Source organism: Physeter macrocephalus, chromosome 11, assembly GCF_002837175.3.
Source record: "Physeter macrocephalus isolate SW-GA chromosome 11, ASM283717v5, whole genome shotgun sequence".
Classification (NCBI taxonomy): domain Eukaryota; kingdom Metazoa; phylum Chordata; class Mammalia; order Artiodactyla; family Physeteridae; genus Physeter; species Physeter macrocephalus.
In genome coordinates this window covers 142,767,858-142,784,460 of record NC_041224.1, presented here as the reverse complement: position 1 = coordinate 142,784,460, position 16,603 = coordinate 142,767,858, and the positions used below count along the sequence as shown (strand labels likewise).

The following is a 16,603-nucleotide window of genomic DNA, read 5'->3' as shown; positions in this document are numbered from 1 at the left end:
AAAAAAAAAAAAAAAAAAAATTCCTGGGGTGCGGGAGTGGAATTGAACCTCCAGCTGGAGTGGGGAGGCAGGTGGGGCGAAGGCTGTATCCTACAGCATCAGTGGGGGCCACAATGCCCTTCCATGCCCGGAGCACTCATTTTCCAGCCACTACATACTCCTGATGGACCTATTTCTGCCCCGTTTCCAGATCATATGCTATGATTTCAGTTCACTCAATTAGTAGAAGGCCCGGGGGCACTTTGGTTTGAAAATTGAATGTATTTGCTGAGACTCTGCTAAAGCACTCTCAGAAGCAGAACCCCCTTCTTTTTGTCTCCTGGGTGAGATTTTTGGCTTCTGTAGTTCAGGAGACAGTAAAAGGAGACAGATGAATTGGTTATTTGGAGGCTGCCATGCCCATCTTGGATGTGCGTGTGTGCATTGTGGAACAATTACCCAGAGGACGGTGTTAGCAGGTGTTGGGGGGATGAAGCGCAGACCCCTGGGCTTATAATCCCCATCCGCCAGTGTCAGAGCACCCTTGGAGGTAACCCACAGCTCGGGGCCCAGTGCTCTCCAAAGCGTTCAGGTCTGAATGATTGCAGGGAAGGGCAGATTGGAGGAGAGGAGGAGAAAGGACTCAGGATGTCTGCCCCTGGTGGCAGAAGCATGGAGAAGAGACTGGTGGTGCTGCTGGGGGATGGAGGTGGGGCGAGGGACGGTTGTGTTGGCTGCTACTAGTTGGTGTTCTCACCGACTTGCTCGATGCAAGGTTGCCGCAAACCTTCAACTTGTCAAAAACACAATATTTGCTAAGTGCAATAAAGCGAAGCACAATAAAATGAGGTATGTTTGTATTTATGTTTTAGTGTAAAAATAAATTTACCAATATTTACTATATGGATTAAGTCACCCTTACTCGACATTTTTGTCAGGTGTCCATGTCATGTGTCATAGAAGTGTCCTCAGGGAAGAGAGGGGATTCTACTACATAGGGGAGGGGTGACAGTGGCACCCTCACTGTTCCAGTTACTTTCAAGTGGATCTCAAGGTATTACGAATTACTTGTAGCCCAGGTGGTAGATAGATTATATCATCTAACTAGCATTTAACTAATTCTCACAAAAGGGGCAAGTAGCTTGAAACGATTCCTGCAAAGAAATCCATAGATTGAAAATACAGTTGGCCCTCTGTATCCATGGGTTCTGCATCTGCAGATTCAACCAACTGAGGATGGAAAAAAATATATATTTTTTATATTCCAGAACGTTCCAAAAAGCAGAACTTGAATTTGCAGTGTGCCTGGCAACTATTTACATAGTATTTATATATTGTATTAGGTATTATAAGTAATCTAGAGATGATTTAAAGTATACAGGAGGATGTACATAGGTTATATGCAGATACTATGCCATTTTATATAAGGGACTTGAGTATCCATGGATTTTAGTATCTGCGGGGGTCTTGGAAGGGACACTATAATATGGATAGTGCAAGCAAAAGCAAACTCAGAAAAATGGCAGAGCTAACAATTTCCTGCTATTCATATGAGATCCATTATGATGATATCTCTGATATGGAAGTCTACCAGAAAAAAGTTCAAATGTATAAAAATAGACCACTCAAAATATGGATTTACATCACTATAGTTAACAACCAGCCTAGGGGGATATTGCACTTTGAGGTATTAGATAATAATTATATAAATATGCCATCATGATCAGCAAGATACGTACATTCTATACACCCAGAGCATGAAGACAAATCTCTATGATTTTTTTCCAAGTCATGCGATACTTAGTTGTGTATTTTTGTGAACTATTATTAAATGTAATAAACATGTTTAGAAATTTCTTTTGAGTAAAATCTCTTTAATAGTAAAAGGCAAAATGTCAGTCAATATATTGGAAAAAACCCACTGTTCTATTTGCCATGATTAAAGTGACTGAATTGGTACAGTGAGAAGATGGCAACACATAAAAATGCATTCTGTTGAAAGACACACAGAAAACATCGTCGAAGATTTGGAAAAACGGTTTAGAACATATTATGTGTTGTGGAAGTTGGATTATGGTTGGATGCCAGTTGCTAATATGTTTTACTTTAAGTCTTTTCAGTGATGGCATTCATAAAGAAATACTTCTTGTGATCTACTAAAGAAAAGATGTGTTTATAATGTGAATGATATATCTAGTATAACATGCTGTGGTTTTTATGTGTAAGAGTAAACACCAATGCAGTGGCTGCCCAGACTGGAATACAAAACTGGGGCTGGGGGCAGGGAGGGACTCCATATGAGTCACACAAGGTATCCCTTCAGGTATAGGTGATATTTTAGCAATGAATGTAACTGTGCTTTAGAATAATCATGTTATTAGCACAGGGAGATCACCTCTGTGCTTTGTGACCAACTAGAGGGATGGGATAGGGAGGGTGGGAAGGAGGGTGACGCAAGAGGGAAGAGATATGGGAACATATGTATATGTATAACTGATTCACTTTGTTGTAAAGGAGAAACTAACACACTATTGTAAAACCGTTATACTCCAATAAAGATGTTAAAAAATAAAAAATAAAAAAAATAAAAAAATATATATATATAAAAAAAAAATAAAAAAAAATAAAAGTCATCACTGATTTCCCAGCATGATTCAATACAGAGATCAAAACGTTCATCACAGCAACAGCTCACTCGATTAAATAACAAGGAAACGTGCCAACCGACTTTATGCCATTCCTTGTAACTCTCAATAAAAGGTAGCAATCTAACAGCCACATGTAGATGGCTGTTCAGACAGGATGGAACTGGTGTTTCTGAGAGAAAAGTCTCTAAGTAAAGCTTTCTTTCTGAGCACTGTCTTTGGGTGGCCCTCACAGCACAGAACACAGCATCCTGTGCAGCAGCTGTATTTCTCAGTGCTTGCAGCCTGTGGCTTCATGGGTGACAAAAAGCAACTTTTTTAAAGGTCAAGGCAAGTGGCAGTTGGAAGAGGAGAGCAAAGCAAGCTAAGCTCCTGGTGCACAGGAAGCTGACTTGGGATGATGAAAGACCCGAGGTTTAATCAGCACAGAGTGCTGACATGGTTTCTTGACACGGGCCCTGCTGATCCGAGCCAGGGATAAAGCAGCGTTAAGATGCGTTGAGACGTGTCAGCCCATCTTTGGAAGCATACACAGAGCCAGGTTTCGTGGTGCCTGAAGTTATGCAATTTAGGGTTGCCCTCTTTAAGAAAAAGAGCATTTCATCAAGTAGAGAACTTGGAAGGTACCTTGCAAGGGAGGAGCTCCAAGGCTTAAGCTTCATTAGATTCATAGGAAATCCACCTCTCTCAGCAAGGCTGGTATGGAGACATACAAGCCTGCGGTGGCCTTTCTAAAGCGCCATGTGACAATAAAAGCAACAATGATAGGAGCTGGAACACTGCAGGCGTGCTACCCTCAGCACCACCAGGGACAAGTGTGATGCAGATGAACCTCACCCGTGGCTCTGCCTGTCAGCAACAACCATACGAAAGCAGGAAGTGACTTTCAGACTAGAAACCCACACCTGGGTGACATCATCCAGCTAATGATCAAGCAGTGGCTGAAACAAAGCTACATGTGAGTTGGCTGCTATTTTGGTTGAAAAAGAATTATTTCAGGTATCTATGAAAAAAGAATAATTAAATGGTGCTCTGGAGAAATAAAAGAACTTGCCTTTCTTTTTTTTTTTTTTTTTTTTTTTGCGGTACGCGGGCCTCTCATTGTTGTGGCCTCTCCCCTTGTGGAGCACAGGCTCCAGACGCGCAGGCTCAGCAGCCATGGCTCACGGGCCCAGCCGCTCCGCGGCATGTGGGATCTTCCCGGACCGGGACACGAACCCATGTCCCCTGCATCGTCAGGTGGACTTGCAACCACTGCACCACCAGGGAAGCCCAAGAATTTACCTTTCTTAAAGACAAGTGACTAGCCCCCTTCTGTTAACAGAGGCAGGTCTGGTTAAGTCCAGGCAGCCAGTGGAAGCTGTCCAGTTGTACTGACATGAACTCTGCCTCCCCGGTGACTCAGAATGTATCTCAGGCTTCAGGCTGAAACTCACATGTATTTCAGCAGAGGACAGTGTACCCCACGACAGCCATTGTTACAGCAACACTCAATAAGAGATGACTCCAGGCCAACAGCCCCTCAACTCCTAACAGGACAGGGACCAGCCCCCATATCCTTATCCTCTGCTGAGGCAAAAGCTCCAAACTCAGGCTCCACTGGACATTGTTGTTGAAGTGCATATACCCTCGCACGGCCAAAGCTGGTGTCTTCGTTCCACCTACTCTCTGATCTCTATCAAGCTCTTTGAGAAGGTGCAGGGCGGACTGCGTTATGCTTTTACAACTCAATTCCTGCATATTTCTGGTGAGGTGATCAAACCAACTTTCCTGCTAGTTCTTGCTCATAACTCAACCTTCTCTGCTGGCCACCTCACCTCCTACCATCTTCCATTTCTGACCAGATCCCATTTTTTCCTCTTTCAAGTACCTATGGAAATACACAATGACTAGCCTGTACTCGGTACTAAACAGAGGAGAGCCAGCAGGCTAGCTAACTAGACAGGAGACTTCATTTAGCAAGTGAGTAAACATTCCATGGTTGGGAAATCTGTGGATCACATGTAGCTCTCTTTACGTGCCTGACAAGGGACACATATATAGAGAGAGAGCCACTAAGATGTTCATTTACAAGGTATCTAAAACCATCCGTCCTAGGTCAGATTCTGAACTGCAGAGTTCTGAAAGCTCGCAGCAAGGTGCTCTCATGAGGAAGTGGGTACCAAGCACCCCAGAATCTCACTTTTACACTGAAGTCCTTGTCGCATTATCCCCCAGAGCAGAGAGCCACAGTGATCGCAGAACGTCGGCACCTTGTAGTTGTGGACGCTGAACTTGTGTGGGATGTTGATTCCGAACCTCTGCTCGGCAATCTGTAGCAAGGAAACAGGAGGACGAGAGCTGAAATTGCATACCCACACCTTTTGTGAAAACTGTAACAGGAGCCCACCAAATGCAAAGTGTTACTATGACACCTGAGATGAGTATACTATTACTCCTCAGCCACGATGAATTACCCAGGCTTTACCACGCAGACGAAGCACATTTTCTAGTGAACGAGACTGGCTGGACAGAAATGTGTGGTATACATTAAACTGTCCACCATCTTGGGAGATTAATAGAAATTTAAATATTCATTTCACCTTTTACAGTCTCTTGGCCGTGTTTCTCTACTGGCCAGTTCCTCACACCCATGTCTATTTCCTAGAACCTTTTAACTTCAGGATTCAACAAGTCTTTTATAGGCAACATACACTTGCTATCACCACAAGTTCTTCCAGAAATTGTGTCATGAGGATGGGGTGACACCCATAGGACAGGGAACCACAGAAGGAATTTATTCCAAAGTGACATTCAACTGGTGATCTTATTCAGCTCTTCCAGCCTCTGCCTGTCTTCGTATTTTGATATCTGAGTGCAAAGACTCTGCTTTTATCTCAAGACGATCACTTCTCAGGATCCGGTGAAATCTCACATACTGTTTCCAGCAAATAGTTAAATTAGGCATATGCTCTATAGTCTATATCACAGTTTGAAGGAATAACAACAGAGCCACACATAACAAGTAGTGGGGCAATATTACTCCTCTTGAAACTTTTCTGGCCTCTTTCTCATAAAAGAAAGTACACATGCCTTTGTGTGTACTCTATAGCAATCCTGGGTGTATACTGTAAAGAACCATCAAGTTCCAGAGTCGGACTCTTCAATGCATCTGTAAATCCACTGCTAACTGTTGGTAATACTCCAACTGCCTTCTACCTCCAGAATTTAGAATGTACGCCCACCTCAGCTGGATGCAATGCTAATGGAAAGAGTGATGTTCAAGCCTTTATGTATAGATATAGATCCTCCCTGAAATTCCTCGAGAGGCTGGAGGGGCCAAAAGTCACTTTATTTAGGAAATGCAATTTACAGTTAACAACATACTTACCATATCAATTCTATCTTGTAGTATTGATACTATTTTAGGTCTGAGGCTGAGAGAGAAGCTAGCTAGCAGAGGCTGGATTCTACATTCAAATCCCAGTCATCTGATGCCAAACTCAGGGAACTTTTCATGTTTCCAAATCTCTCTTCAAATTAGTAGAACTGATGCCTAGAGCCTGTACCCAGCTGATCACTAATGGAGTCATCTCAAGGACAGGTCAAGCTATGCAAGTATAGAAATACAAATACCATCATATAAAAAGGAGAGAAATTTCAATTCTGATACCACCATTGGCTTCAAGGAGTGTGGAAGGGAACTGGGAATGAGAGGGAGGAAGAAAAAGACAGAGGGAAGGAGGGAGAGAGACAGAGGCAGAGAGACGGAGCGAGAGAGTGAGATAGAGAGAATGTGCACGCATGAGCTCATGCAGGCACTTAATCAGCAAACTGCTATCTTACCTTTGAATCCACTTTGTTAATATTGTTTTGGCAGGTGCAGGCTGTAACAATTAGATGATGGCAGCGCTTGTGGACGACACAGGTGCACACTAGGAAATTAAATCCAGCGATTATACATTTATTGGAGGCACTGGGCCATTGTGGCTTGATTTAGATGGTGCGCCCACATGATGGCAGCCAGCGCTCCCGTTCTTCCTGTATTCCTTACCACCACCCTAATTCAGGCCTTTGCTCACGCCTGAACTATTCATACTCAGGTCCAGAACTAATGTCATCCTTCCTGGCTTTACTCCTTCCTGCCCCAACCTCCAGGGGAATCATCTCACAGTATATGATTCTGGTCACCTCAGGCCCATAAATCTAAAGCATTCAATCGTGTCTCACAGTCAGTCAAACTAGAGTTGAAATTTCCCAGATGGGTTTCAGGCTCTCCCAAGCCCACCCCAGGCTCACCTGTCACCTTTCTTCTCTGGGGGCTCTTTGTTCCACTACAAACTAGACTAGGTGCTCTTCCTGGAGCAAGTCTTCACCCTCCCCAACACACTGTCCATGTCCCTCTCAATCCCTGGGGTATCTTCTTTTCCTATCACTTCACTAAACCTTAAATGTATAACAAGACACAACCTTAAAAAATGTCTCTTTTATGAAAATATACTCCCCGTGGCTCCCCTTCTAGACTGAAACTCTCTCCCTCCTCTAGTCTCCTACAACCTCTAGCTGGCCTCCCTCATTTCAGATCATCCACATACAGCCTCTAATGTCCTCAGGATTCCCAGCCAGCATGATGACTTGAACAAAGTAGGCATTGATTAAGTATTTGCAGAATGACCCAATCAATTGCTTGAATAGTTAGAACTTTCTAAATAACATTTTTTAACTTTTCATTCAGACAACTGATAGAGTGCAGAGTCCAGTTTCCATTAAAGGATGAACATGTGCATTGAAGCAATATGAAAATACACATCATTTTTAAGATCTTTCAAGACATATGGAAGTTTCTAGGATTAAATACATAAAGACAGATGACACGTCAGCAAGTAGCACTATAATCTAAAACAAATCTAGCTTTCATCAGATTGAATTCTCAGGAGAACCAAATTGAAAGTGCCCAGAGAACTGGTCTTTTTATATGAGGGAATCCTTCACATAGAAAAATCTTATATTCCAAGGCATTTGTTTTTTTCACAGTCACCTTGGCTACAGGTTTATCAATTTTATTGATCTTTTTGGAGAATTATTGATAGCTTTTGGTTTTGTGGATTTTTTAAATTGTTTTCCTAATTTCAATTTCACTGTTTTCCACTCTTTTTGTTATTTATTTTCTGCTGCTCACTTTAGGCTTAAATTTCTCTCCTTTTTAAGATGGAAACTTAGATTATTGATTTTAGACCTTTATTCTTTTCTAATATATGCATTTAATACTCTAAATTTTCCTCTGAGCACTGCTTTCACTGCCTCCCACAAATTTTGATAAATTGTATTTTCATTTGATTTAAAATATTTTTTATTTCCTCTTGAGTCTTCTTTGACCCATGTGCTATTTAGAATATGTAGCTTAATCTTCAAATATTTGGAGGTGTTTGAGCTATCTTTTTATTATTGATTTCTAGTTTAATTCCACTGTGGTCTGAGAAGATACTTTTTATGATTTCTATTCTTTTATATTTGTTATGGTTTGTTTCAGTGTCCCAGAATGTGGTCTATGTTGGTAAATGTTCCTAGTAAGCTTGAGAAGAATGTGTGTTCTGCTGCTCTTAGATGGAGAATTGTGTAAATGTCAATTTGATCAAGTTGTGATAGTGCTGTTTAGGTCAACTATATTCTTACTGATTTTCTGCCTGCTGGATCAGGCAGAAAACTGCTGAGCAATCAGAATCAGAAATTGCTGAGATAGTAAATAAAATTAAATCCAACTATAATAGTGGATTTGTTTATATCTCCTTGCAGTTCTATCAGTTTTTGCCTTAAGTATTTTGACTCCGTTATTAGGCGCATATACGTTAAAGAGTTTTATGTCTTCTTGAAAACTGACTCCTTTTATCATTACATAATGCCCTTCCTTACCCTTTATAACTTTCCTTGTTCTGAAGTCTGCTTTAATCTGTTTGCTTTTTTTAGCATGATTGGTATATCCTTCCAACTAGGCATGTGGTTTTATATCCCTTTGCAAGATGTGAACAAATTGGTGTCCTCATGTCTCCTGACCAGTGTTCTTTCCTGGTCCTTTAACAGGTGGCCCACTGAAAATCAGTTCTTCAAACATCCTGGCACTACAGACCATGGTAGAAGAAATAAACTAAAAAAACAACAGATACGTCACAAATCATGTTTTTGGTTTTTGTTTTTGTTTTTTTTTTGCGGTACACGGGCCTCTCACTGTTGTGGCCTCTCCCGTTGTGGAGCACAGGCTCCGGATGCGCAGGCCCAGCGGCCATGGCTCACGGGCCCAGCTGCTCCACGGCATGTGGGATCTTCCCAGACCAGGGCACGAACCCGTGTCCCCTGCATCGGCAGGCAGACTCTCAACCACTGCGCCACCAGGGAAGCCCAAATCATGTATTTTTAAACTCAAAAATGTAATCTTGTTTACCAAGAGGTTCTCAAGTTATCTTTGTATGCATGAGATGGACAGAGCATACCCCTGTGCTGGAGAGGTACAAGCCAAAAAGTGACATTGATTCTGACCTGTGAACTATGCTCTCATTTGGGGCTGAAATTAATAGCAGAAGGTCAATTATTGTTGTCATATCAATTCAGTTTTTCCTAAATTTGAGAACTCAGTAGAATTGTTCATACATATTAAAGTCAAAATTACATCCAAATGTATGTCTTATTCCATTCTTCTAAGGGAAATAATGTTTTACTTCCCCTCCTTCAGAAGAGAAGGTGGGATTTCTTTATTTACCTAGTTTACCACAGATTACCACTCTAGGATATGTAGTACTATTTTACCAATGATCTGTAGAGTGTAAATTAAGATAATAAGTACCATATGGACAAACCATGAGATGACACTCAAGTTAATGATGAGGGAGGCCCAAATAAAAGAAAAGTCCAATCCAGCCTGTCTAAACCTCCAGATTAAGGAGTCTTCTTTTACTCTTTCCTTTTTTATTTCATTCCAATTCTTCTGGAACACTAATTGAGGTTATCTTAGAATTGTGAAAATCAAAATAAATTGAACGGATAATAACTTACAAGACCATTAACAGCCTAACTTTGAACATTCTCACATTTAACTAAATTCAGAAAATCAAAAAAGCAACTTGGATAATAGCTTCTATTTCCAATTCAGGCAAAGAGAAATCAGCATTGTGCTACTTCTCACCCCTATGGACAAAGGGATTGTAAAAAACCAAAAATTTATCTTCAAGACTCAAGGGTCCTGCTCACAAAATCGCATTACCTTTTAGTATGTTCATGAACCTGAAGAGACAAAACTTTAAACAACTAAACTTATATAGGTACCCTGGATTCAGGAATAAAAACATCCCCTCTACTTTGTCTACAAAAAGATATGGCTAAAATTTAAACAAAACTAAAGGGTTGTAATTCTATGGGGGTCTCATTTGACCTACAGAGAGTTATTTATCAAAATATTAATGGAATGTATCCTGTTTCCTCTTGGTATAATCACTTTTTAACACAGGAACAAGATTAAACATAGTTTTAAAATGTTTTCTTACCTTGGCATTGATAACCCTGTTTCCCAAATACACCCCTGTTCAAGACAATAGAGAAAAAAGAAACCATTAGTCAAATATTTCAGCAACAATGTTCCTATAATTACAGTACTTAAGGAAAACAAATTTCATCCTCTGGTCCTTTATAAAAAACACAATTTCAGAGAAGCAGCAGAAATAATGTCCTTTTTGAGCCCTTTTTTGTTACCACAAGACAAGGAGGAAATTGATGAGTTAGAATGCTCTGAATCACAAACAGGTGAGTTTGGCAATTCTCATTCCACCCATCGCTGTGGTAATCCCACAAGTCCTCAGTGAAAATAAACCCTCCTCTGTGTGTATGACTGAGCCTCTTCCTGAAGTGTCACTTTACTGCCTTATTGATCATTCTCTCTCACATACACATAAAGACATGCAGAGGGTGAAGTAAACAGATGCAGATATACATATGGATGTAAACAGGTGAGTCCACTCCAGCTGCCTGACCTGAGGCATCTTCCATCTTCCCTGTGACCACAACACCCAGAGTCCATTGGGGAGCAGAAGTGCGGTCACAATATGCCCATCATGCCCACAGCTTCCATCTCTGTCTCTCCCTAATACAGTCTCTGGATGATGGTGATACGATTCTCATTCTTATTAACAAAAACCACATTTTACTAAGCCAGTAGGATATGCCAGGCAATGAGCCAAGCAGCTGACGTGTACCATCTCATTTAATCCTCATAAAAGCCACGTGAGGTAGCACATATAATAGGATGGCCTAGAGCACAGATCCTGAAGCTGGATGGCCTGGATGTGATTTGGGGCAAGTTGTTAACTACTTTGAGCCACTGTTTCTTAATATATAAAAAGGTATAATAATTAACAGTACCTACTTTATAAGGTTATCATGAAGATAAAAAGTGTTGATAATGCAAAATACTTAGAACAGTGTCTGGCACTCTAAGTGCATATAAAAGTTTATTATGTAAATAAAACTATTGTCTCTGTTTTGCAAATGAGGAGACATTGATGGGTTATATAGCTTGTCTAGGTTCACACATCTAGTTGGTGATGAGATTGAATGCCGGAGTCCATGTGCTTAATCATATGTGTGTGTGTGTGTGTGTGTGTGTGTGTGTGTATGTGTGTGTGTGTGTGTGTGTGTGTGTGTGTGTGTGTGTGTTTCGCAAGGCCAGTTAGGTGGGAGTTAAAGTTTCCTTGGTAGAAAAAAATTCGGTGACATTGTCAAGTAAGTTTCCATTAAGAACGTTAGTTGAGATCACAGGTTGTCACCACAAATGCCTACTGGGGCAGGCAAGTCACGTAAAGGAGGGAAGCCAAATGGTGTGACATGAAATAAAACAGCAAGAGACGGTTACCCTTCTGGTCAGGCAAATCCAGGGAGAGGTGGGTCTATGGCTAACTGGAGCATGCAAAGAAGAAAAATGGGCTCAAAGTTGCCAGAGATGCTAATTTTTTCATTAAAAAATGGAATAGAAACATCTTCCTAAAGACTACAGTTTTAGGCTTCATACATATCGACAGCCAGTTTAGGGCCTTTGGTTTAGACAAGACTCTATACTTTTTCTTTTATATTTATTTTTTTATTGTGTACAAATTTAATGTCTTATTTCTTTTTAAAATTTATTTTATTGAAGTAGAGTCGATTTACAATGTTGTGTTAGTTTCTGGTGCATAGCAAAGTGATTCATTTTATATATATATATATATATATATATATATATACACACATATATATATATGTATACAGATATATGTTCTTTTTCAGATTCTTTTCCATTATACGTTATTACAAGATATTGAATATAGTTGCCTGTGTTAAACAGTAGGTCCTTGATGTTCATCTGTTTTATATATAGTAGTATGTATCTGTTAATCCCAAATCCCTAATTTATCCCTGCCCCCTCCTTCTGCCTTTGGTAAGCATAAATTTGTTTTCTATGTCTGTGAGTCTATTTCTGTTTTGTAAATAAGTTCCTTTGTATCATTTTTTTAGATTCCACATGATATCATATGATATTTGTGAGGGGATGGAGAAAGGTATTCCACGCAAATGGAAATTAAAAGAAAGCTGGAGTAGCAATAATTGTATCAGATAAAGTAGACTTTAAAATAAACACCGTTTCAAGAGACAAAGAAGGACACTACGTAATGATCAAGGATCAATCCAAGAAGATATAACAATTGTAAATATATATGCACCCAACATAGGAGCACCTTACTACATAAGGCAAATATTAACAGATATAAAAGGAGATATCAACAGTAACACAATAACAGTAGGGGACTTTAACACCCCACTTACATCAATGGACAGATCATCAGACAGAAAATCAATAAGGAAACACAGGCTTTAAATGACACATTAGACCAAATGATATTTATTGATATTTATAGAGCATAATTGATATTTATAGAGCATTTCACCCAAAAAGCAGCAGAATACACATTCTTTTCAAGTGCACATGGAACATTTTTCTTGATAGATCACATGCTAGGCCACAAAATAAGCCTCAGTAAATTTAAGAAAAGTGAAATATCAACCATATATTCCAACCACAGCACTATGAAATTAGAAGTCATCTACAAGAAAAAAAACTTCAGAAAACACAAACAGATGGAGGCTAAACAGTATGCTACTAAACAACTGATGGATCACTGAAGAGATCAAAGAGGAAATAAAAAAAATACCTAGAGACAAATGAAAATGAAAACATGACAATCCAAAACCTATGGGACATGGGACCTCACTGGTGGCACAGAGATTGAGAATCCGCCTGCCAATGCAGGGTACACAGATTCGATCCCTGCCAGATCCCACATGCCATGGAGCAGCTAAGCCCGTGCGTCACAACTACTGAGCCTGCGCTCTAGAGCCCATGAGCCACAACTACTGAGCCCAAGCCACAACTACTGAAGCCTGCACGCCTAGAGCCCATGCTCCACAACCAGAGAAGCCACCACAATGAGAAGCCCGCGCACTGCAACGAAGAGTAGCTCCCGCTCGCCACAACTAAAAGAAAGCCCGTGCACAGCAATGAAGACCCAACACAGCCAAAAATAAATAAATATTAAAAAAAAAACAACAACACCTATGGGACACAGCCAAAGCAGTTCTAAGAAGGAAGTTTATAGTGATACAAGCTTACCTCAGGAAACAAGAAAAATCTCAATAAACAACCTAAACTTACATCTAAAACAACTAGAGAAAGAAGAACAAACAAAACCCAAAGTTAGTAGAAGGAAGGAAATCATAAAGATCAGAACAGAAATAAGTGAAATAGAGACTAAAAAAGCAATAGAAAAGATAAATGAAACTAAAAGCTGGTTATTCAAAAAGATTGAAATAATTGATAAACCTTTAGCCAGACTCATCCAGAAAAAATAGAGAGAGGGCCCAAATCACTAAAATCAGAAATGAAAAACGAGAAGTTACCACAGACACCACAGAAATACAAAGGATCATAAGAGATTACTACGAGCAACTATAACGTCAATAAAACGGACAACCTAGAAGAAATGGACAAATTCTCAGAAAGGTATAATCTCCCAAGATGGAACCAGGAAGAAATAGAAAGAAACAGAAAATATGAACAGACCAATTACCAGTACTGAAATTGAATCAGTAATTTAAAAGCTCTCAACAAACAAAAGTTCAGGATCAGATGGCTTCACAGGTGAATTCCAAACATTTAGACAAGAGTTAACACCTACCCTTCTGAAACTATTCCAAAAAATTGCAGAGGAAGGAAGACTTCCGAATTCATTCTGTGAGGCCACCATCACCCTGATACCAAAACTAGACAAAGATATCACAAAAAAAGAAAATTACAGGCCAATATCACTGATGAACATACATGCAAAAATCCTCAATAAAATACTAGCAAACAGATTCCAATTGTACTTTAAAAAGATCATAGACAAGACCATATTCTTGATTAAAAAGGCCAGAAACACAAACTAAGCCTGCATTCTGACTGTTAAAAGGTATAAAATCCAAAGTAATCACAAAACCCCCCACAAAACACAAAGTAATTGATCAATACTCAGAAATGAATCTGAATCGTGTTTCTGCCTTAAACAAAGTGACTAAAGTTTGCAACAAAAACAAAGATCTCCTTTTATGCTGCAGATATGAGAGTGTGTTTCTTCCTCCTGAGAAGGGTGTGTATGTGTATGTTTTGTGCGTGTGAGGGTATTTCTTCCTTTTCTCTGCAAATAAATATGTTTAATGTTGCCTCTAATTGAAGATAACTATTACTTAAATTTATTTTACATTATAGATTTGCCACTTGAGTAACATGTATAGGAAGATATTGCCCCAAATCATCTAGAATTTCTCAACTATTAATTATCTTGATTCTTAAATGCCAGGGATTATAGTATGTGATCACTGAAAGCTATTACATTTCTCTACATACTATAAGGCTGAAGACTACTGTATGTTTAGTTTACTTGCAACAATTAATTCCATAAGTCATCATGTGATTCATGCCTTCTTAGAGAAATACTGTTGATATTTCTTTCCTCCTTAGGGATAGATCATTTATTAACTGATTAGCCTCTCTCTCTAATTAGTGCTTTTTAACCAGTTCATGATTCATTAGCACTTTTACCAAAATGACTGGCAAAAGAAATAACATATAAAACTTAATCTGTAAATTGTGTAATTTTTTTGTTGGGGATTAAAATTTCTAGGTCAACATATTAGAGTAAGAGGAAAAAAATCAGATTCTAAAACAATTCTTAATAATCATCCTTCCTCCTGAAATCACACACAACCAGAGGAAGTCTCAGCTCTTGGGAGGAGAGAAGCCAGGGAACCTCTTACCAGATAAACTCCCTGCAGTGAGAGCAGTAGGTGGGCTGCCTCAGGTATGTGGCCATGAACTTATGTCCGTTGATCTGGTGGACTCGCCTTCGCATAGCCCTTTGGCGCTTCCTGGTAAAATGTTTGAAGATGCGGTCTCTCTGGAGAGTAGCTGTATATTAAAAGAAGAGGAAAAAGAATAATGTGTAATGAACCTACCTGCACCTAATGTATGAGAAAGTTAGATAGTTCAAATACTCCCCAAATTACTTTTTTCTTTCTTCAAGATGTAAAACACCCCAGAAAATCATCATGCTTTGTTAGACACATGTGAACCCTGGGATTCCCAACTGCCTAGTTATAACTGGCAATCTTGGGCCAGTCTCCCCCAGAACAGAGCGTGGGTTCCCCAGAGTTCCGATGCTCCAGTAGGTGACAGTAGCATGGTCTTGCAGTCCCTGTCCAGCTGTCTGGGACCTCAGGTTCACTGACTGGCTGCAGTGACCAGCTAGCAAACAGGGCTCCTCATTACTCCCCTTTCATTCTGCTGTCCTCACAAACTTAGTGAGGACACTGCCCCCAACACAGTAAGAGCCCTGCCCAAAAGCATCAGTTCCAGCACCACCTCTGTTAACTTGGAAGAGGTAGAAATTAACTGGGAATACACTCAGAGATCCTTTTCTAATTTCATATTTTAAAAGTAGTGGCTCCTAATCTGAAGACTCTAAAAACTGTGCACCATTTAAAGATCATAAATGATATCTTCCACCTAACTGTTCTAGAACTTTTCTAATGTATGCAGAGACTTGTGATTATAAAATAAAGATTCCTTCTTCAATAATGCTTTTAAATGAATCACTGCTCCAAAGGAAACTACAGGAATCATGCAAGAATAATCTGCTAATAAATTTTAAAACCTGGAAGAAATAGAAGATTTCCATGTAAATACATGGTCAAAATTAGTCACATAATCCAGTCTAATTTTTTAGAAGGAATTGATAAAGTTTTTAAAGGACTACCTCTAATTCTGAAGGATTCATTTATGTAGACTTTTCCCAGTAGCAATATACTCAAATAACCAGAAACTTCTATACTACCCAGAATTATCTTAAAAAGAAAAACTCTCTATGACCAAGTGGGAATTTTCTCAGGAGCATAACAATGGGCATATTATTACAAAATCTATTATAGCTTATTCTATTAATAGGTGAAAGAATAAGTATGACAGTTTCAATAGATGTTTAAAAGGCACTTGATAAAATTTAACTTGTAATCCAATAAAAAATTCTTTTGAAAAGACTAAAAGATTGTCTCTTTAACATGACTAACACACATTTTCACAGGTCAAAAGCATCAAACTGAATGGTAAATGTTAACAAAATTTCTGTGACAGTTAAGAACGAATAAGACTAATTATCACCACTATTATTTAATATTATTCTGAAAGTACACGCCAAAGTTGTTAGAAATGAAACAAAAGATCAAACTATTAGAAAAAGGTGGCAAAGGTACCATTATTTGAAGTTGTTTAATGTATGACTAGAAAACTCAGGAGAATTCAGCCTAATCTATTTAAAAAAATGAGTTCGGGGGCTTCCCTGGTGGCACAGTGGTTGAGAGTCCGCCTGCCGATGCAGGGGACACGGGTTCGTACC

At 39.4% G+C, this 16,603-nt stretch overlaps 1 protein-coding gene across 4 annotated transcripts in view; it reads right to left on the bottom strand.

Moving 5' to 3' along the window:
• PRKCH (protein kinase C eta) overlaps window positions 1-16,603 on the bottom strand; it is a 231,150-nt gene that overhangs the window by 93,771 nt on the left and 120,776 nt on the right. For all 4 annotated transcript variants that reach the window (XR_008618681.1, XM_024118039.3, XM_024118032.2 and 1 more), the window contains 4 exons: window positions 14,970-15,120; window positions 10,136-10,170; window positions 6,450-6,538; window positions 4,807-4,936 (listed from right to left, as the gene is read on the bottom strand). Coding sequence is in view for 3 of the 4 variants with exons in the window: in XM_024118039.3 (XP_023973807.1) it covers window positions 4,807-4,936; window positions 6,450-6,538; window positions 10,136-10,170; window positions 14,970-15,120 (405 nt within the window). In the remaining variant the exon portion in view is untranslated. The remainder of the gene's footprint in view (window positions 1-4,806; window positions 4,937-6,449; window positions 6,539-10,135; window positions 10,171-14,969; window positions 15,121-16,603) is intronic.